Genomic DNA, 21,800 nt, shown 5'->3' with positions numbered 1-21,800 from the left:
AGTCTCTCATGCAATTCATAAATGTGGCAGAAAGAGAGGGCAGGAAAAAAGCTGTTGCTGAGTGTTCCACCATTCCAGATGTTTATAGTGAACTTCCAGATGTTTTTCTTGCATTCATTGCTTCGTCATAATAAGTAAGGAGCTGTCTTCAAACACAGTGAGACTCCTTTAAATCAAAACAGTTTATACAAAAAGAGCCTTCACCTTTTAATCTGTGCCCACATTAGTTTCCAAATCTTACAGAATAAACCACATTCAACTAAAGAAAGTGGATGGCCTTACAGGTGGGAAAGGCCTAAGTGTCTTTTTAGTTCCCAGGGACATAAAGGCTAAGCAATTCATTGTTTGCCCTACAAATGCGGGTATGTAAGAACCCCTAAAACACCATAGCCTTTCATTACTTACTCTATACGACGGAAATCCAGAGCAGAGCTAGTTTTTATGGCCCTGATTGGTGCTTTCACTGCGTCTTAAAAGAGTAGTTAGATATTGCCATTCATTTTTGGGCCAAACCTGCATTTGGCCCAGTCAAATGCATTCAGTCTAACTGTGACCTCCATCAGAAAAACAGTTGAGCTTTGTCCTTAAACGTAAGATAAGGTAATGTGGAGGATAGATGAGAGGATGCCAATTTTCAGCTGTCATATCTGCTAGGTTTCTGCCTGTTCCCTTGATTGCTCATTTAAACGTAACACATGATGGTGGTGAAAGGCAAAGTGTCAGTGACCTGCAAGCCAAACCAGACCCGATTTTATGGTTCTGTGCAGTACGTAGATCAGTCCTGCCTTTGCCCCAGCACAAAAGGAAGGCGTGCTCTAGAGAAAGAGCTTTATGTTCCTTGCTACATTCAAAAGATTTCAAAAGCAGCCTTGTTAAAAGAAAAAAGGGCTCAACTATGAAATCACTTCCTTCTGTTTAAAATATTTTACTCAAGGAAAAAAAAAAAAAACCACCACAAAATAAAACAACAAAAGGGCATTAAAAAAAAAAAAAAAAAAAATCTGTTCTCTGCTTTTGACTCGTTCCTAGGATCGAGCATCCCACCAGCTCCGTGGGATGACGCAGCGTGCCAGATCCCGACCGCTCCAGCCTGCGCGTCAGGCGGCCGTACCTTCCCTGCACAATCACCCCCTTGTCCGGGCAGCTGGCTCCCGCCCTGCACACGCTGACAGCATCGCTGCCGGGGCTGCTCCCTTCCAGCAGGCTCTTCTCCTCTCGGAGCAAGGCAGCAAGGCGCAAGGAGCGCAGGCGGTGTTGGGCAGCTAACAAACAAGAAGCTCTTGTGTTAATTCCCTCCTCCTCCTGCCCCCTGAAATGTAGCATGGATGGGGACAGAGGAAAAGATGGATCTTCTGCTTGCAACAGCGAGGCTTTGCCTGGGAGTACAGCTGGCAGGACGACTTCAGGAAGACCCGTTTATGGAGGTTTAGAAGTCAAACGAACAGTTCATTGCTGCCCAGATCACAAAGGAGTTACGTACGGCTGAGCAGCACTTTAGCAAAGACCGTAAGAGGAGGACTGGTTTGCTCCCCTCTGCCAGTGCTCATAGGTTTACTCAGACTCCCTGGCTTCTTAAGGAACTCTTCCCTTCTTCTCCAAAATTAATTGCCTCCTCCTGGGTAAGTGTGCTGACACACAAGAGCTCCCTTCCCCACTCAGCTGTGGGACAGGAGAGGTGGGAGAGGGATCTTCAAACTAAACTGAAAAGCTTCCTTTCCCCTCTCCACCTCCAGCAAAACGTTAGTTTCTGCCTCAAACAGGAATGATCTTGATCTGCACCATTAAGTAAGGCAGGGGTTCTTTTCCGCTGTGTTATTGAGGTTCACTGATGCAGAAAAAGCCAGATCACATGAGATAAACATTCAGCAAGTTGCTCCAGGCAGCCTAAGATACCCACCTTTTCTGCCTTTCCCAAAGCTGAAGCAGATAAACTTGCAGCACTATGCATTGACTACCTTTGAAAGAAGGCACTCGGGAAGCATGACACTTGAAATTACATTTTCTGCTTGTGAAAAACTTCGAGCCAAACTTGCAGGCAGACCGTGAGCAGTGCCAGAGCACCATGGCACGCGCCTGAACAACGGGCTGACCGCACCATCTACTCCAAACTGAGATCCAATCCCTAACATTCTGTGATTCTGTGATACCACCTAACCGGCACTTTGAATGCTTAACTTTTTTTCTTTAGAACCACGAAACAATCCTCCACTGGAAGTGCAAATTCAGTGACATGGGATGGCACTTGGCAGCTGATGGCTACTAATGAACTCTTCTCCTCTCTTAGCTAGCAGTCTGCTTAACACGCTGATGTACAAACATTTAACCTCCCAAAAGTCTCTGTGGTTGCCCCCATGCCTGTTTTGTGGCTCTAGGCTATTTAAAAAAAAATATTATTAAAAAAACCCCAAACAAACCAAAACAAAAAACCAACCCAAATAAAACAAACACCCAAACACCCCCTCCCTAACCCGCCTCTGAAACCCAAACAAAGAAAACCCAAACCAAACCAAAACCCACAGCTGTTTCCCAGCCGTTTTTATCTTGCAACTGTGTCTCACAGGTGATGTGAAAGTGTTGCTGCTTCTTAACACTATAGCCCTATGACTGACCTGCTCCCACCAAACCATGCTGCTGTGAGAAAAAAAAAAAAAAAAAAAAAAAAAGATGACACCACTCTTTTCAAAATAATACTGAAGTGAGAGATTCCAAATACAGGATGAAGAGTGTCACAGCCCGGCAGTGCCTTTATTTTCTTCAAACAGATTTAACAGTAACAATAAATAAGGTCCTGTTCGAATTTTGAAGAAAGCTTCAACATGAGAAGGAGGGGCAGTCGCTGAACTCTTCTCTTTAGCGACCAATGACAGAACCCGAGGGAATGGCAGAAGATGTGCCAGGGGAGGTTCAGGTTGGACATTAGGAAAAGGTTCTTCACCCAGAGGGTGCTGGACACTGGAACAGGCTCCCCAGGGAGGTGTCACGGCCCCAAGCCTGACAGTGTTCAAGAAGAGACTGGACAACGTCCTCAGACACACGGTGTGACCTGTGGGGTTGTCCTGTGCAGGGACAGGAGTTGGACTCGGTGATCCTTGTGGGTCCCTTCCAACTCAGGACATTCTATGATGCTATGTGGTACCTGAAGTCCTGAAAAATTTTACTCAAAATAGCCACAATGAGGAATCAGAAATATTACTGAACTATATCAGCAACTAAACTTGAGTCACCTTCAGTTTGGCTAATGCACAATACCTGGAAAAAAATAAGGTACTTATTAAGGAAAAAAAAGGGCTGCTTTGTGTTCCGTGTATACCTCTACTGCTGTGGCCACACAGGGTGGCCTCTATATCTTCCCTGTGAACTTTGCTCACAGGAGAATGGAGGAGGGTGCAGTCACTTCCCAGCCTCCAGCTGCACACATACTTCTAGTCACATACATGCTTGGGATTAGCTGCCATGCGCTGTTTGTTCAGTGACTATTTATTTATTCCTACAACTCTGCATTGCACTGGTATAAGCGCTTACTATTTCCCGCCCACTTTATAAAAAAGTTTGAGCCAGTCCTTCACTTCGGAGGAAATATTCCATTGCTGTATGGCCAGCAGTTCCTTCAGGAGGGAAAACAAGGATCTATTTCCTAAAAAGAAGACCGCTAAACTGAATTTTCTTTGTGTTCTTAACCTCATCTTGCCTTCTGTAAGGAGGATCATGGAGGTGGGCAGGGACAGATTTCTGAACCACCACGTAGTCGGGAGAGGCTTTACCCCTGGCACTACAGCCTTCCTTGCAAAACTGATAAGAGATTCTTTCCCTGAAGGAAAGAGCAGGACACGTAGGAATGACCTGTCAATGGCTGAACAGGTTAGTCAACTACACAGATCATATTCTGGTTACAAAGCTAATCACTAGGTCAGAGAGCAGCACAGGCCTTCTTAAACTAACATGTGAGTTGACACAGTGACTCACATCAAATCTCTGCGACTATTCTGCTGTGTTTGTGCAGGCAGTAACTGACAGAAAGCACAAGTCACAGTGTAAAGCCATGGAAATCGGGATGTCCAAGCAAGAACTTGGGCTAAGTTTTGGGCTTTGCAGACTATGTACAGTTGCATTTATGGACTACTAGGGCAACTTCATGATGCAACAAGGTACTAGCATCCCAGGAGACCTGTGTACTGTGCTGGAGGACCTCATAGGTGCGAACACAGGTTGGGACAAGGAGACAAACAGCACCATCCCTGCCTGCCTGCAGCTCACTATCATCTGCAGCAACAGAAAGCAGAACAAACTGCAAAGAACATTGCCAGGGAATGGTACCCTGTATCCAGGCTGTGCTTTTGCATAAGGAAACTGAAAGCCCCAGACAAAAACCAAATACAGCCATTCACAAAGAGACAGAAAGCTCCTGACTCATGTTGCCCCGTTTTCCGAGCCCTGAAGCTTAGGCAGTGTGCTGAAGGACACCAGTGCTTCACATGCTACTTTTCTATATTAGAAAATTGGCAGAAACTCAGATGTGCCAAACATTATAGACCCGAGTGAACAAAACGTACATGCAATCCTGCTTAACATGCAAAATCTTTTCTTCAATAGCCTGTTGCTGGTTATTGTTCTCCAGACATGGAAGTACTGCCTGAATACACATGACACCTTTTGGCTGGCAAAAAGGAGACAAGAGGTACTTCAGTGCAAGAATGAGCCCTCCCTGTTCTATTTTAAGGTTGCAGCCATCTGGCATTTTCAAAGGCAAGAGGGAAAACACTGCACAGGACAGGCTGCTACAACAGGTTTTAAACTTGCATTGCTGCAAAAAAAATACTACCTTACATCTTGAGGTCCTAGATTTTCACGTTATAGAGCTGAGTGACCAAGTCTCTTATACCCACTTCCATAAATGAGCTTGATAGTCCCAACACATTAATGAACACTGGGGGTACTTATTGCTCTCACCTCTTCTAATGTGTTCCAAATGCTGCCGACCTCCCAGAAGCCAGACATACATTACTCCTTCTCTGGAGACATTCAAAACCCTCCTGGACACATTCCTGTGTAACCTCATCTAGGTGTTCCTGCTCTGGCACAGGGATTGCACTAGAGGTTCCTTCCAATCCCTAACATTCTGTGATTCTGTGATTACTGAAATCACCTGATAAGAAACAGAGTGGGGGGAACAGAGGAGGCAAAGTAAGCACTTACCAAGCACAATGACCACAGTCTTCAGGAGGCTCATCATGGTGTCCCGATTCCTGCGGGGTCCAGAACTATGTCTGGACATTCTCATAGTCCTTTGGCGGACGTACCCAAAGATATGAGCATATAGAACCACCATGACCACAAAAGTGACCAGGTTGAAAATAGCCCAGAAGACCAGGTAGGAGTCACTATAGAGTGGTGCCATGTTGGAGCAATGAGTGATATCACAGATACAGTTCCATCCGACACTTGGTATGGCACCCATGACGATGGCCATAGTCCAGATAACAACAATTACGACCACCACTCGCCGGTTGCTCATCCGAGTATGTAGCTGCATTCGGAAAACTGTAATGTGCCGCTCAATAGCAATGGCCAACAAATTGGCTACAGAGGCTGTCAGGCTAGTGTCAATGAGACCCTGACGGAGAAGCCAGGTGCTTACAGTCAGTCTTCTAGTGTTGGGTCCTGTGTTGAACATTAAGTAAAAGTAGGCCAGCCCTGCAAAAAAGTCCGCAGCGGCTAAGTTTGCCATTAAGTAATAAATAGGAAAGTGGAATCGGCGGTTGACATAAATAGCCACCATAACCAAGAGGTTGGCCAGCATTATGAAGATGCAGACGGTAATCCCCAGTCCCATTACAAGCTTGCTGACAGTGTTCCATTCAGTGGCTAGATATTTTCCACTTCGGTTATAAAAGAAGGCAATGGTTTCATTGTAGTAGCACTGTGGTTCGCTCATGGCTGTGGACTGAAAGAAGGGGGGGAAAAAGAGAGACAAAAAAAGAATAACATCAGAACTGAAAACATATGATTGCCTCCATGGACAAGACATCCACAGAGAGTAGGGAGGGGCACAGGAAGGGAACATGCTTCAGAACATTTTTTTTTTTTTTTTTTTCAGACCAAATGGCATTCCACAACTCTCAAACAATTGCTCTGAGGAGTCTAGTAACAGCAACCAGATTAGAAACAACCAGAAATGCTTCCATCTGCTCTGGCAGCTAGCGTGATTTCTGACGTAGTTGTAAATTGCACAGTAAGTGATCTTTTCGCCAAGCAGATCTGCTGAAAAATTCTCTTAAAGAGAAGGGCATGCAATTTGTAATTAGAAAAGTTAACTCTGTTACAGGAGACCTTATTTACATTATCAGTGCATAAAACTGTTGCTTGGACCTAGTGGTGCTAAAAGAGGATCTTCTCAAAGAGAAGGAAAAGTAGGTTACATTTCCCAGCAGGTTTTGACTCATTCGGGTCTACGTCAGGGGCATTCCTTCTTGTCTAGTCTTAAAAACTGGGAAGAACACCCTAAATTAAGATTGTCAATATGGTCTAAAACTGTGAATTGCCAAGGCCACAGGCTCTGCCTGTCCGTAAAGCATGAAGTACATTTATAAACAATAAAAGGAGCATGCCATTGTATTTCTATGAGCGTTCTTCCTTTTCCATCAGCCACATTTCTAAACAGGGTTTGAAATACACCATGCTTTTAAGTATAACTCATCTGAACTGGCTTGCTCCAATTTGAAACAGAAGGAGTGAGACAAGAAATCAGAAAAGCAATATTTGACTTAACTAGTGTTAAAAGCATCAAACCTTGTTTCCTGCATCAAGTATTGTTATGGCTATGTCAGGGAATACATTATTAATTTTCATTACTCAGCTAAGCACAGCTATGGGTGCAACAAACAAGCCCCATACTTCACCAGAATGTAGAAGTTTTGCATAAAGGTTGGCTACCAAGAAAATACTTAATGAGTTTCCTTCCTCAGTTATAATCAATTATGCAAGGTGCAATTCCCAAAAGACAAACCCTAGAAAAAAAACCCCCATCTGAATAACATCCTGGTTCCTTGTTTAGCATGGCTTAACAACGAAGATGTAAAAATAATTATTAAAAACAAACAAACAAAAACCACAAAAAAAGGTGAAACAAGAAACTCATGTCAAAACCGTCTCTTTCTAAAGAGATCCAGGAGACCTGACTTTGACACCCTCCCTGTTTTTATGGCTGTGAACTCTACTGACTAAACTTGAATTTTTATAAAAAAGAGCAGTTTTAGCAAGAAACTGAGTAACAAGCCAAATCAAAGAACAGATCAACAACACTAAAAGATGAGAATTTCTTCCCATTAAACATGCAAATAAACCCTGGTATCTTGGACAGCTCCAGCCATTCTGCAGGACATGCGACAATTAACCTGACCTTCATGTTGCAACCAAAAATGTAAAGAACTGAAAAACAGAATCAGTAATTGGACTCAAGTGAAAATAATATCTGACAAAGATCTCCTTAGAATTACCCAAAGATATTTGTTTCCTTTCATGTCTGTTTGTCAACATAATTAAGCTAATTCCAATATAGTAATATACACAACTTTCCACCTATATCCTAAATGCTTTACATGACATTTAGATTTATGCTAAAGAAAAAGGTCTTTTTAGAAGGATTTTACCTCCAACGTAAACATTGATCAGAAACATTTGCAGGCCCAGGAAAGTAAAAAGCTAGAGTAAATAGTATTTCTCACCACAGTGACTATAAAACTTTTATTGCTCCTCTAGGGTACATCAACTCTTAGTTTAGAAACCTTTCAGCCTTAATTATTTAAGAATTTTTTAAAGTTCTCATGTAGGATCCCTCTGTTGCGTAGAAAAAAACTATTTATAAAGGGTCCTTAACAAAGGGAGACCTAGCTACAAGACATCTGGCTTTAATTCTTCAGTTAAAGACTGTGTGGTAATAACAGGTCAACTATAAGAACCCTTGAGGGAGAGAGGAAGGCATATGAATGAATTAGTGGCCCTTATAAAAGCTTGCCAACATCTGTATTAATTATATGAATTCCCTGTTGTTTTTTTTTTCTCTCTGTAGGAATATCTGGATGTAGTCTTACAGTCTGAATTACAGAGGAGGTCATGACTCCAGGACCTAGTGGACTTCTGTGATCCTGAATAAATTCTGTCTTTGTCTATAGATTTGTCAATCTAAATTTTTCTTTCACATGGCTGCTGCCCATGTGTAATGATTCCTGCTCCACTGTTGGTCCTGTGGAGAGCGGTCAGCTACGCCTGGCAGAACATATTTTTAATTCAGAAATTTAAAATGTGGTAGATATAACTTTTTTTTTTTTGTGGCTTTCTTTTGCACATAGTCTTAGAATGTGAATTATCCCCTGATTTTGTAATATCCTCCCTAGCCTTTTCATATGAAATCTGAAACTAAAAAAAGCTCACAGTAACATGCACTGATAAGAGCTGTGCATTGGTCTTATTCGCAAAATGCCAAGTGATCAGTGTATGCAATGCACATAGGAATATGTAAAAAGCTACAGAGTTGGACTGTTAAATTTAAAAGCATGACAGCACTTGACTAATCCCAGAGGAACAGCATGAGGCTGACTGGCTGTTTCTCTCATTTTGAAGACACAGGAACAAAATACGCTGTTTGCATAAGGGATTTTGGAGAAGTTTTGTTTTTAGGGCATGCTAATCTAAAACCTGGGATCTCCTTTAAAAGCTATCTTTTCAGTCCCGAGGGACAGAAGAGCAGAGGAAGAGACAGTTTGCTGACAAAACAGGAGACTTCCAGATGATCAGCCTTCTCGGATGCCGGCGTATATCTTACAGGAAGGTTTTGACCTCCCAAGTCATGAACATGCAAATCCCAAGGCACCACATTTACCTGTGATGCTGTTATCTGACTGAAAAGGCTCAAGCAGGAGGGAAATATAACATACTTCTGAGTACCGAAAGAGTTAACATACCATAATGGCATATGCAAGCATGCAGACCCATCCCCTTCTCCTGCCCTTGCATGAAAAGGGGCAGGGAAGTTTGTATTTTAATTTCCTGACGTTTTCACTTAGTGTGTTTCATTGCCTGGGTAAGCCAGATGTGCAGTGCCCTGAGATTTACCTCATGCATTTAGTATATCTCAACAGAAGTTTAAAACAAACCAAGCTGCAAATTGCCCATGTAAACTAAACCTCTAGGACACATCTATGCAGAAAAAGAAAACATCTGAATTATAAACCAAGAAGACAGATAAAGCAAAATAGAGCAACAGCAGGCCAAAAGCAAAGCCTCCTGTAACCATGTGAGTTTGATTTAATATTCAAAACACAGTTGTCCCAAACCAAAAGACAAGAAAATCCTGAGTACATGGAGTTAAATCTCGTAAAATCATACGATGTAGTTATAACCACAACGCAGTCCACATAGACTAGGAAATTTGGCACCAGGACTTAATAAATAACACTCACTCTGCTTCTACAGTCAACACCTAGTCATCCTGTGGCCAGAACGTCACCCTGGCACTGGCCTTTCCAGGCACTATCTGCTAGACTTGTCCTCTTGACTGTTCTCCTGGTGGTATGGGACCACAGCACTGAGCTGGCAGTGGGGAGACTGGGAAGAGGAGCACGTGTAAGCAACTGCCCAGTGTTTCCTGCTTGATCCATCTTTCTGCTGCTGCACTCCTCCATTGCAGCTTTAAGAGTGGGGTGAGGATTTGGATCCAAGACATGGAGCAGGCTTGTCCATGGCATGTTCTTGGGTGAACATCCCATTACCCCCTTCTCCACTCGGGAAACAGACGAGTGTGGAGAAGGCACTGGCTGCCTGGAGTGGGAAGGTTAGAGGGGAGCTCTGGATCCTGCCAGCTCAGTGGTGAGTGACAGCCCACCCGGTGAGGGCTCTGCATGGAGAGATGCTTAGGGTGGAAAACAAATACCACCAAGCTTTCAAGCACCACTGATTGATACTGTCTAAATGAAGCATTAGTTAGCACAAAGTGCCTGAGGTGCAAATGATCAGTATACAAAACCCACTACCATCTGAAAGTTTGCAGAGTTCCTCAGTCCACCTAACAAAAAAAAATGTAAAAAAAAAACAAAAAAAGGACCACCCCCCCAGCAGGAATGGGTGCATTTAATTCTCACTGAGAGAAACAGAGCTGAACATTCTTAGAATACTAAGGTTTGACTTTTACAGAGCTTGGAAGCCACAAAAATGATTCCATATCCAAGAAAACTCAAAGATATTTTAACCCTTCTCTCTCCAAACACAGTCTGCTCCTCTCTGTTTTTCTCTTTACTGAATTAACCTTGACATGCTGCTGTTTTCTTACCCAGAGCACAGAGCGGAGATGAAAACCAATTTATTTGGCAAGACAGTCTGAGAAAGATGACAATTCTGCATACAATGAAATGCCAAGTACAAGCCAGAGACTTCAGCTTTTCAGAAATCATGTAACTTGCATGCAGTCTCCTTGAAGTCTGAGAGACTCAGAGGAAACTCATTCTATACAGGAGGAGCTTTTAACTCTGAAGTAGCTACTCTTGGATCCCCAAACCAGTATTTACCATTCTCAGTGCTGCCCAGAAAGCCAGAAAATATTTCAGGGACTAGGACTCCAAAACAGCAATACGTGTCTTAAAAGCTCTACATTTAGTGCAGCAGTGAATGGAAAAGCAGTAACACTGCTTTCAGTTTAGCTAAATACTCTGAAGTTTACCAACATACCAGGAAGGCTAGAGCTGAAAAACTTCAGGGAACTACCAACTTCAAAATCCCCAGGTAAGAGTATCAATTAAGCATACCTTTAAAATAAGCACAAGCAAGTGAGTATAGGAATAATTGAATTGGTATGTAAATACTTTCTCAGCCCACAACTGCAAATCCATGGGTTTTATGAAAGTAAAGTTGTAACAGATGAGAAATAATTCCAATTTGCAACAAAAACTTCTCTATTACCTAATGAAAAGCACAAACTACTGGCCAAACTGCAGAATGCAAAAGAAACAAGACATTTAAACACCATCTTTTCCTCTTTATTTTTCCTTTAAAGATAAAAGTAGAAGCTGAGGAGGCATTTACCCAAAATTTAAGTTAAAAAGTCTCAAAGCAAGGGTCCCAATTCATTATAGCCTTATGCCTACTATGCCTGATGTACAGATAAAATTTCATCTGCACAAAGGAAGTGTGAAACTCTACCACCAACACATAACAGCTGCTCACATACCCTTTTCAGAATTGCATCTCCCAAAGTAATTGCTTGGCAAACTTAAAGAAAAACTTAAATGTTAAGATGTGGTAGTTCAGTCACAGCAGGCCACTTCTTCACTTCACGAGACTCATTCTACCCTTCATGTAGCCAACAAGACATGAGGAAATTACTCTCTTTGCAAGGGGATCCCTTTAACTCTGGTATAACATAATGAAGCATAAAGTTACTTACGGGTCATGTGGCAATAGCTAGCATATTCAATAATTTTTAGGATGTTTTGTAGTAGACTATATTACTACAGAGTCTCAGAGCTAACAAATGTCCCAACTACTAGAAACTGAACTGAGAAGGTCTCTGCATCCTACAGTTTGTACCTGAAGAGGGTAACCCAACATATCTAGACACCCAGTGTAACAAAGAGATCTAGTCACCAGCAACACTGGAAAAAAAAAAAAAAAAGGGCGATTTTACTTCTATTGAGGAAGGTATAATTCAAAAGTGACACAGATCCTGTTGGAAACTATGATTACGACCTCCAGAGATTGCCTACAAAACCAAGGAGGGTGTTGACCTTTGTGCTTATTCACTGTCGACTACTACAAAAGCAACTTCGAAAATAGATTCAGTGGGCTAAAAAAGGAATGGGTGAGAGCAGGATGCCCAGCTAACTCTAAAAACAGTTTCTGGAAGATGGCAGAGTCACTAACTATCGAGTCTGAAATACCTCGACTGAGCCCTACAGCTTTTCAGGGTAGATAAATCAGGAGCCTTGAAATTCACTGTTGAAACTCAAGAGCATTCATGAAGAGCAGTGATGGTCTGGAGCACACTGAGCTGGCCCAACAGGCCCCCAGATGGCCGGGTCTGTGGTTTCAACTACTTGCGCTTCCTACTGTTGCAGAAAGGAACGGCTGCACATGCACATGGAGCAGAATTACTGCAGAATTCTGCAAGCAAAAGGCTATTTAGGAAATCAAAAAGCTAGAAGAACTGGCAAAAAATATCCAAAGAAAGAATGAACTCGTCCCTCCAGCAGCCTATCCAATAATTCAGGCACTGCTGTATTGTTGCTCCTTTTCCACAGATTCAGCATTTTCAGATGAGCTGCACCCCTTGTAAGCACTACCTACACGTTCTGATGAACGTTTTCCAGGTGAGGAGGAAATAAAGACTTTAAATCAGGGCATAGTTCCATATCATCGCATGCTCCCTTACATTGCTAGGGTGGCTTACACACTGATTACTAAAGATTTGCGCGCAGACCACACGGCACTTCTTTGCTGCTCCATGTCTGCCTTCCAATCTCCTCTCAAAGGGAGGCTGACACTGCAGTGCAGAGGTATTGTAAAAATAAGCTAATTGGCTTTGCCACTAGGAGAGACATGGTTGGGCATGTTGAGCCCAAATGTCCCATACAGAGTACAGAAGTGGTTTCTCCAAAGCTCTTCAAGCTTCCTTTTCTTCTAGGGGAGCATTCATGACAAACTGAGCTTCAAAAACATTAGCTAAACACGTGTATAGGCTCAAGACCTCCTGGCTTTGTGGGAGACAAAAGGCGGCAATTACATTCCACTAGCTAATTTTGTAACTGAAAAATGTCACCTCTTATGCCTTCAAAAAAAGCCTGTGTCATGATGCAGATTTGGCTTCTCAACTATATCATGCAGTTCACTCCCTGGTTGCCTACCTGCCTTATGCTCAACCTGAGCATCGTAGCCAGACATCAGCCTCCTCTGAGTTCCTGCAGGATGCTGTGCAGGACCAGTGCAGCACAGGACACACCTTCCCCAAAGACTCCAGCCCAGCAAAGAGCTTTCTGGAGAGAGATGCAGCACGCAGTCCCCACTCTGTGTCACTTTAGAAGCCATCAGGGAGGAAGAAAAGGGAGGGAAAAAAAGAAAAATCTGCATCTCTGACATCCCAAGTGTGTTTCCATGCATAATGAATTGCAACATGCATCCTTTGGGCCTCGTTCAGTGCTCAGTGAGCCAAGCTGGGAATTAATTCTTGACTCCAGCAACTAAAAGACTGGCCTTTAATGCTGATAAAATGCTGTAGGCTATTGGGGCTACTTCCATCTCCAGGGCACACCTTCCATCACCAAGCAAATCAGCAAAGTGAGCACTTGGGAGAGTTTAGTCTACAAGCAAAATGCTTATTCAAAATTATGTTAATGAGCATAGCAAATTTCATTTGGGGCTGGAAATTGAGATTTCCAAATGGAAATAAAAACACTATCCTGTGTTTACCGTGGAAAATACATTTTTTTTCTTGAAATATACAGCTTGAGTTTCTTTTGCTTTGATGGACTGCTCGTGAAATATGTAAACAGAATACAGAAAAATCTTTCTCAGGGCTCTGACAACAAGGGGTTCTCTATGAGTAACTTGTTCATAGAGTACTGAGCAGCTGCTTATAAGACAGTGTTGGTCTACTCTGAACAAAACAGAGATGTATTTTGAATCTCTGGTATAAGAATAGCAATAATCTCTAGTATAAGAGTAAAAAAAAAAAGCATATTGGTATTTAAGTTTCCCCTATGATATCTGTGACTGGGTGCATATATACCCCTAATAAGAAACTGTTTCTTCCAGTCTCACCATTTGCTTTTGTTCTCTCATCTACCTTATTAACCACGACCACCAGAGGTTCATTTTCTTAAAGAGGTTAATTTGTTTACTCACCTAGAAGGGGAGAAAAAAATCCACACATTTGTTGGCTGCACAAATTTGGGCACCAGATCCAAAATGCAAATCATGTTGGGCTTTGTTGGGGAAAGGGATGACGACAGCTGTGCCACGCCACAGGAATCTGTTCTCAAGCATCATAATAAAGAGGAAAAAAGCTACTGAGGATGACCATTCTGTGGCAAGGACAATTTAAATCTCTTCAAAACCTAGTTCAAACAAAAAGAAGGGAAAATAGAGAACTATTCAATGGCACAGAGTGGGAGCAGTGGTTTTTGGCTCTGGTAGCCGCACAGCCATGAAAGGCCACTATAATGGAAACTGCTCTAGATTTCTCTTTGGAACAGCTGCAAAGCAGTTGTTTAAATGTACTCATTTACTTCTAGTATTTGGCTGGTAGGATGCACTGCTGGCAAAAGCAAAGAGAGAATGATGAATTTTTGTTGTTTTCTTCTTTTAAGCATTTCTGAAGCACTGTTGGAAGTCCCTGGTTCATTAAGCAACTGGAGCTCAAATCGTTTCTTCAAAGCTTTTACTGCAGAATTCATCTCATGCCATTCACAAAGAGAGAAGATACTAATCACTCCACAGAGTACATTAATCAGTTTAGATCACCACTTGTTATGTCTCCTTTTCGCAAACAGCAAAGCCCTCTGGGATGCTAAATGCTTCTTACAGATTTATTTAACTTTCTGCTTACTGCATTATCAGACTAATCAGGTTTCTATGGTATAATTTTGCTTACAAATAGCTGAGGTATGAAGTCATCGCATGTAGAACACAATATCCCAAATTTAAAAATCTAAAAGTGCTGTTATATTTTGTTTCTCTCTCTTTAGGAGCAGAATGGCTTATCTAATCTGAAATTACTAGATTCTGCCTTACAATAAAACCCCATTGCCAAAACCTCAAAGCATATTCTCAAGATTTTTCATTTCATTGACTTCTTTGACATACTGTGAATGGTGTCCCAGAACTATTTTCTATTCCAGATTTCAGCTATGCATAGCTAAACTACCACGAAACTTTACTTATCCTTCGCATTTAAACATGACCAAAATGCCTTAAATCTATGCTCTTAATCACCGCTCCGTACCTGTGTTAGCAGGATTCTGGGTAAGGAAAGAAGCAGAGAGCTTCAGACAGGTCACTGCACAGGCAGGGTGAAAAGAGACATGACTGTGGAAAACGTAGAAGGTTGTAGAGAGCAGTAAAAGCAGTTCCTATGTTGACATGCTAGCAATAAGAGTATTTTAAAACAGTAACAACAATTTCACACCTGGTATCAAGAAGTGACTTTCAAAAACTTCTCCAAAATGTGAATGTTTTTTTAGCTGACTCAGAAGACAAATCTTGAGAAAGATAGTGTTTGCAATTAAATTAGCAGGAACTCCATTCACTGTGGTGCCGCCACAAGCATCTGTAGGATTCAAGTACCAGCAAAAACCTGTCAGGGTAGGCTTCGGACTGCAAAATGTCCTGCTGAGATCTCCAGGATTCTCCCTTGTGGTAAATAAGGGTCTATTCTTGTTTGCCCTGTGCAGTTAAATGACTGATGACAGGTGGAGGAATATTTATTACTGAGACATATACACATACATACATATATATACGCATGTGTACGAAATAGGTAATATTTATTTCTAAGGCTAAATTGACCAAATGTGAAGGAAACCAACTATCCTGGCAATGCTAAAGGAAAGTTTAAAGACAATAGATTAAAAAAATATTAAAGTCAGAGCAAGTTTAAAGTAAAGCAGCAAAACACTTTTTTTTGTAACTGAGATGCCATCTAGCTCATGCAGAAGGCATGCAAGGCTACTTCCAAGTTTAAAAAAAACCTGTTCCTTAAAACATTACTCTCCAAATGTCTTCTGCAGCACACTGCAGGCTGCTCAGTGTAAAAGGCAAAATAATGTCCTCCAGAAAAAGAAATATTTTAATATAGTTTTCTAAACTATATTCAAAATTCATTTGTATGTCAATACAAACATGAAAGGTAAACCCACGCAGTCACAGCCTGAAAAGTGCTTTACCTCAATACTTCATCTCTTTAGCTATGTGTCTCACTATGACTTTGCTTGTTAAAAAAGTTCTTCCTTACCCTCAGAAACATACGCATGGCTTCCAGATGACTGTTTAGAGCTGTTATTCCTCTATGTAGGACTGAAGCATTATATCAACCATCAGATCCACAATGGTTTACTGAAGTCTGTGGGAATTCATGAATGCATGTAAAGCTGCCCATATGGACATCAAATTTGAGTCCATTTTTACAACATGAAGTTGAGAATTACATTTTTCACCGTAATCTCCCACACTGAGATACCACTTTTTTCTTTGCTTCCTGTTGCCATTTCTTTTTGGCTCCCAAGTCAAATCTCATTGAAGCACAGTCTCTAAAACTCAAGTGTGGAGGGAGAGCTGTCTGGATTACCTGTCAATGACCAGAATCATTCATTTATCTCTAGTTTTTGGGCTAGCGATCCAAGTCCAGGGCAGGATTTATTCAAGAGAAACTGTCTGCAGACACAGGGCACGGACGTTTATTCACCCATGCGTACAACAGAACGGTGACTATGCTGACCATCGAGTCCTTTACAAGTGCTAGCTTTTCTTCCATTCATTGTTGCACCACAGTTGACCTTATTTTCCCTTCGAGAAGGCATCTATCCTGAACAGCAGTCCTTAAAGACACAAATTTCTCGTACATAAAGATGGGTCTGAAGAGAGATTCTATGGAGACAGGGCTGGAAGTGCCTTTCAGAGCATGTGAGGAGATGGCCTGAGGAAGCCTTTCTCCAGAAAGGGAAAAGAGTCCAGCAGCAGCTGGGAAGCCTGGGATGCAAGCACACAGCATCCACCTCTGCCAGGTATTCTGTCCTGCTGTAAAGATGTTAAATCCTTCTCTGACCATAAGAGGGACAGAGAGTTGAAAAGCAACGAAAATACTTTAAGGATATACTAGCTCTCCATTTGAGAGAACCCAGGAGGAAGAAGAGCACAAAGAAGTTTCTCCAAAGCAGATTTTAGATTGGGGTCATTTCACATCACCACCCATTGGTGGACATGCTTTTTCTAACTTCACGGGGTCCAGGGTTCTCTGAACTACTGCACTTCTCAGTGCATATTGCTAGGAGACATAGTCTTCTGAGCCAAAGAATCTCCAGCAAACAAACAAAGAAACAAACAAACAAACAAAACTACCCCAGATCTCCAATTTTCTGACATATGCCTTAATCAATTGAGGTGCCGTCTTCATAAAAAACACATCTGTAAAAGTTTTAAGTTGTAACAGACCCTTGGGTCTCTATGAAATCAAAGAGACTTTGAAAATGCTTTTCTGAGATGAAATCTTGACTATTACTAACATCTTTTCTATCTGCGTTATTTACTTCACCAGAAAACACAAGTACTTGGTGTTCAGTACATGGAGCTGAAGAAATCACTCAGGTATTTATAAATACCAAGTCTGAAACACACACTTTGATTCATGAAAGCAAGATTAGTGTGTTAGTAATTTTAAGTATATTATTCATTTTCTTGCTGTTTTTGTCTTAAAACTTTAGCTTTTCTGATAAGAACATTGAACCTGAAACTTTCTGTGGTATTATTCCAACTGAACCACACTATGACCTTCTACTTTGTATTCATTAGGCACAGTAAGCATCAAACCATAGTGCAAGGACCACCAACATGGTGTCAATAAAGATCGTATTTTGCCATATATTTTCTTCTACAAAAGGTAGTATAGCACACCCGCGTCATGTCTTAAAGTATAGGAACATCCTTATCAAACGATAAGTGTATTTAATACAATATTTCAGGAAAAATTCTCTTGATGACTCAGAAGTAAGACAGGAGAAAAAGCTAGGATTCAATGAGGAAAGAAGAAAGAGATTCTGTCAGTTTGGCGGCCCCAGTTTCATCATGGTCTACTCACCTCAATGATTTCAGGTTGCGACATCATGGAGGATGGCACCAAATCAGTGGGGATATCCATGGTAGTTCAAAGTCCCCCTGCTGGCCTTGCACTGTTCCTCTGCACCCACAAACCCTTGGTAGGAACACAGAAGCACTTCCTCAGACCCTAGTCATGCTGGTGTTTGCTCCTAGTAGGAAGGAAAAAACAATAGTTGATAATAACAAGAGAACTGGGTACGCAGTCAACACCCAAGCCCCTCGGCTGCTGCAAAACCAGCCTCTGTGTTTGCACAACCCGACTGGCTTACATGACCATTCTCAACAGATTTGCAGGAAAAGTTTCAAAAGGCACATTGGAATTTGGTCCAGAACAGCAAAACAATTCATTTGACCACGGAAAACAGAATTCACACAAACCGAATACAGCAAGAAGGCTAATGCATGGACTAAATACATATTTGCAAGGAAAGATGGTCACCTACAGAGCACTGGAATCGTGTTAATGTGGGGTGTCTGTATTTGTATGTTTGCTGCTGTTTCCCCACACACACACACCAAAAGAAAAAACAAAAACCACCACCAACACAACAGCAACCAACCAACCAACCAAACCCCCTAAACCCCCAAAACCTTACAGAAGAGTACTCATAGAATTACTTTCTGGAATTTAGGATAGATTTATTTTCTCAGCTTTGTTTTACAGTTCAGTGATCACATGAGCTTTTGTGTAAAGAAAAATAACAAACATTATGACATCATTATCCTTGATTTATTTTAACCATACTTTGTTGTTTTTTGGATTTTTTTGCCAGAAAGGCACAGATTAGCTGTAGGTGAATATACTGAATTGCCATGTAAAGTCTGATTGGATGACTCAACATAATGAAATTATTTCCATAACCAACCTGTTTATCAAGGTTAGATCAGGTTCCACATGTTTCTATTCTTTCATGCAAAGAAAACCAAACAAAAGGGGAGAAAACTGTAAATGTCCAAGAAATTAAGCCCATTTAAGAATTACAGACAACGAATACTGCAGTTTTTTTCCCCCATTCAGGCCAGAAATACACAACAAAACCCACAAAGCAGCCACAACAGAAAGGATTTGGGAGAGACACCTATTACACTCTGTACCTACCACTTCCTATTCTGTAAGTCACAGAGGAAAACCACTCATGCTAAGTGTAGTCAGCATCCAACAAATATAGCAAAAATGACCCCAAACCTAACTGGTACTTTTCAAACTGAGGCCATGGTGTAGTGATACAGACAATGCTAGTAACTTTCCTGGCCTGCAGTTAATTTCTTCACAAGCAACACTTACTTAGCAAGCCAAGAAATAACAGATAAGTGATGTAGGAAAGTTGCACTCCACATGCTTTTCTGAGTCAGTTATGTCTTTTTTTTTTGTTTTCTTTTTTGAGTTGCTCATTTAAACTCAGCCTTTGCACGCCACTTTGGAAATTATTCCTCCTTCTTAAAAAGCATCATCTTGAAATGCCTGCTTCACATTTCAACACATCTCTGCATGCCTTACATCACATGTAGCCATCTCATCTTCCAAACTCTTGGATCACTTTTTCCATCTTTATATAGCTTTCCAGTGACCCCTATTTTTTCCTACTCATTTCTTGCTAGTAACCTTTCATTCTTTCCACTCCTTGCTCCAAATTTCTACTACTATACTCATGGAGAAGTCAGAAAATGGAGGTTTAGCATTCCTCCAAGAAAGCCTTCACCGGAAGTCAAAGAACACAGACACACATCTTTCAGGCTTCCTGTTTTCTTTTCAAAACCAGTTTTGCCTGTTTTCTGAAATTCACTATTTTTTCCACTGTGCGTGGCAGATGAAGGAAACAGGATCAACTTGAAACTACTGCTTTTTTGACTTAGGGAAGCTTTGCTATTTTACCAAGAGTGATTTTCAGTAAAACTACATCAACGGCCTCAAGATCCTCAATCAGCACATTTCACCCCTGCCTTGTGAGCTGTCACAAATGTAACTTCAATGAGCTCTCATAAGACCTTTATTCCTGTTCTTCTCAAAACATGCTTAAGAGCAGCAGTGTCACTTCACCTACAGAAGCTCATTTTTGGTTTCTTTCTAAATTTATTTTCTTCTCTGAATCCTGAAATGCTGCCACTCTTGGATCACAAAGATGTGGAAAAGATTACAGATGAAGCAGACTTTAGGGAAGACTATCTAGACGAAAAACAGAGGTATGCTTAGAATCCTGTTTGCCACATACAAAAAAAGGAGAGAAAATGATCACTTTTACTGGGATGCATCACAGAGCAGAAGAGAAGAACTAAGGAAAATTTAAGTCTGTCAAGCCTTTAGCTAGCTCTGGGTACTCCATGTGTATAAATGTCAGAAAAAGCTTCACCCCATAAAACCCAAAAAATCACAGATGAGAGAAGAAATATGTCTGTATTCATTTCTCACCATCTCCCCAAGAAATACGAAACACAGGATTAATAAAAAATTCCCAAGCCTATGACTATTTCACATTTCCCCTTCTGCACCTAGCTACGTTTTTGCTGCTTGTATTTGGTGAGGGAAAGGAAGGCTCTTCTGCATACACCTTGCTTCTCAACCTCCTCAGCACCACGTACAAGATGATCAAGACTTTCTGCCAACTGGTTAGGCTCCTAGAAGTATCCCAGCTGAAAATAGGTTGGACTGCACAAAAGGACTCTTCCTTCGCTCTCAACCCGCCTCGTCTCGTTCGGCAATAATGAAGTGCAGAGGGGACAGTGCTCTCACAGCTGTGCAAAAGCAGGCTGGCTCCATCCAAGTGAACAGTGGTGGCTCCTCACTTAATACCCGTGTGAGTCCAGGGTGCAGTCCCGTGTTTTTCAAGAACTGAAAATAAACAGGATCCTCGAACTTTGTGAAAGAACAGTATGAGAGAAAATGTAATCTCTCTTAAAAAGAAAGTCTGAAACACAAAAGCAGAGGAGTGGCTTCTTACTAGTGAGATTTTGATGGCTCGCTGCACTACAAAGCGTTGAAAAAAGTACCCAAATTTTGAAGCAGATTCACACCACATATCATTTCCAAACACTGGAATTGCAGTTGTTGCAGGTGAATACTACTCTACATACTCTCCTCTTTATAGACATCACTGTCTTTACTGAGTACATCTGGAGAACTGCACATGGGGAAACACATTCGATCTGTGTCTAAAATTAGTAAAATGAAGACTATAGAATTTCTTATCCTCTGTGAAGGTGACTCATCTCTAAGAAGTGATGTTTCACCATAAACTACAACATTTAGAAAGTCATTTATGGTAACACATTGAGTTTTTGGTTAACTGAGAGAAAAAAAAAAAAAAAATCAGCTGATGCTGGGCAGAGTAGTGCATATCTAACATACAGCGCAGGAACACGCCCTCACCAAAACGTAGTGCTCTCTGACATGCTATGATTAAGCATCATGATTTCTGGATCAGCTGTCTGAGACCACAGAAAAGAGGAACCATGCAGTTTTGTCATTACTTGGAGTAGTTAGGAGAAATGCAATCACATATCGCAAACATCTTCAAGGAACTGCTTCCAGAAAATCCATTACAATGACAAAAACTATTACCCTTATTCCCACACAGTTTCTTGCACAGTAGAAGTGATCTGCAATTTCAGAGTGATACAGCAATACCAACAACTTCTGCATCACTGCATATCTCATCTGGGCCCACAAATACACACTGCCTCTGCCAGAGTAAGGTTCTGGGACTGAAAGGCAAATTGGGTTTTCATGATCTGTGGCTGTCTCCCGTGTCAGAGAATTTCATGTGCCCTGCATTGTTGCTGTACTTCAGCTTTTGTTTCCTGCATCCCTATCAGAGCATCTTTTGGTACCACAGCTTGACTTCACAGACTTTAAGTTTCTCAATAACATGACTCTGAAGATCCTGATCTGGTATGACCCTGAATATCTTAAATGTGACTTAGCTAAACAAAGCTACCCTCCCTGCACACATCTA

General features: G+C 41.5%; 1 protein-coding gene across 9 annotated transcripts in view; it reads right to left on the bottom strand.

Annotated features, from left to right (window-relative positions):
- LPAR1 (lysophosphatidic acid receptor 1) overlaps positions 1-21,800 on the bottom strand; it is a 75,152-nt gene that overhangs the window by 33,650 nt on the left and 19,702 nt on the right. For 6 of the 9 annotated variants that reach the window (XM_065655470.1, XM_065655468.1, XM_065655466.1 and 3 more), the window contains 2 exons: positions 17,831-17,999; positions 5,194-5,941 (listed from right to left, as the gene is read on the bottom strand). In XM_065655470.1, the coding sequence (XP_065511542.1) occupies positions 5,194-5,941; positions 17,831-17,890 (808 nt within the window). In that variant the 5' untranslated portion in view covers positions 17,891-17,999. Of the gene's footprint in view, positions 1-5,193; positions 5,942-13,884; positions 14,012-15,166; positions 15,216-17,830; positions 18,000-21,800 lie in introns of those variants that run through there. The other 3 variants (XM_065655473.1, XM_065655474.1, XM_065655475.1) reach the window with 3 other exon arrangements.

The sequence above is a fragment of the Caloenas nicobarica genome, chromosome Z (genome assembly GCF_036013445.1).
Source record: "Caloenas nicobarica isolate bCalNic1 chromosome Z, bCalNic1.hap1, whole genome shotgun sequence".
Taxonomy (NCBI): domain Eukaryota; kingdom Metazoa; phylum Chordata; class Aves; order Columbiformes; family Columbidae; genus Caloenas; species Caloenas nicobarica.
The sequence above is the reverse complement of the archived record's forward strand: the minus strand, read 5'-3'. Positions and strand labels throughout refer to the sequence as shown.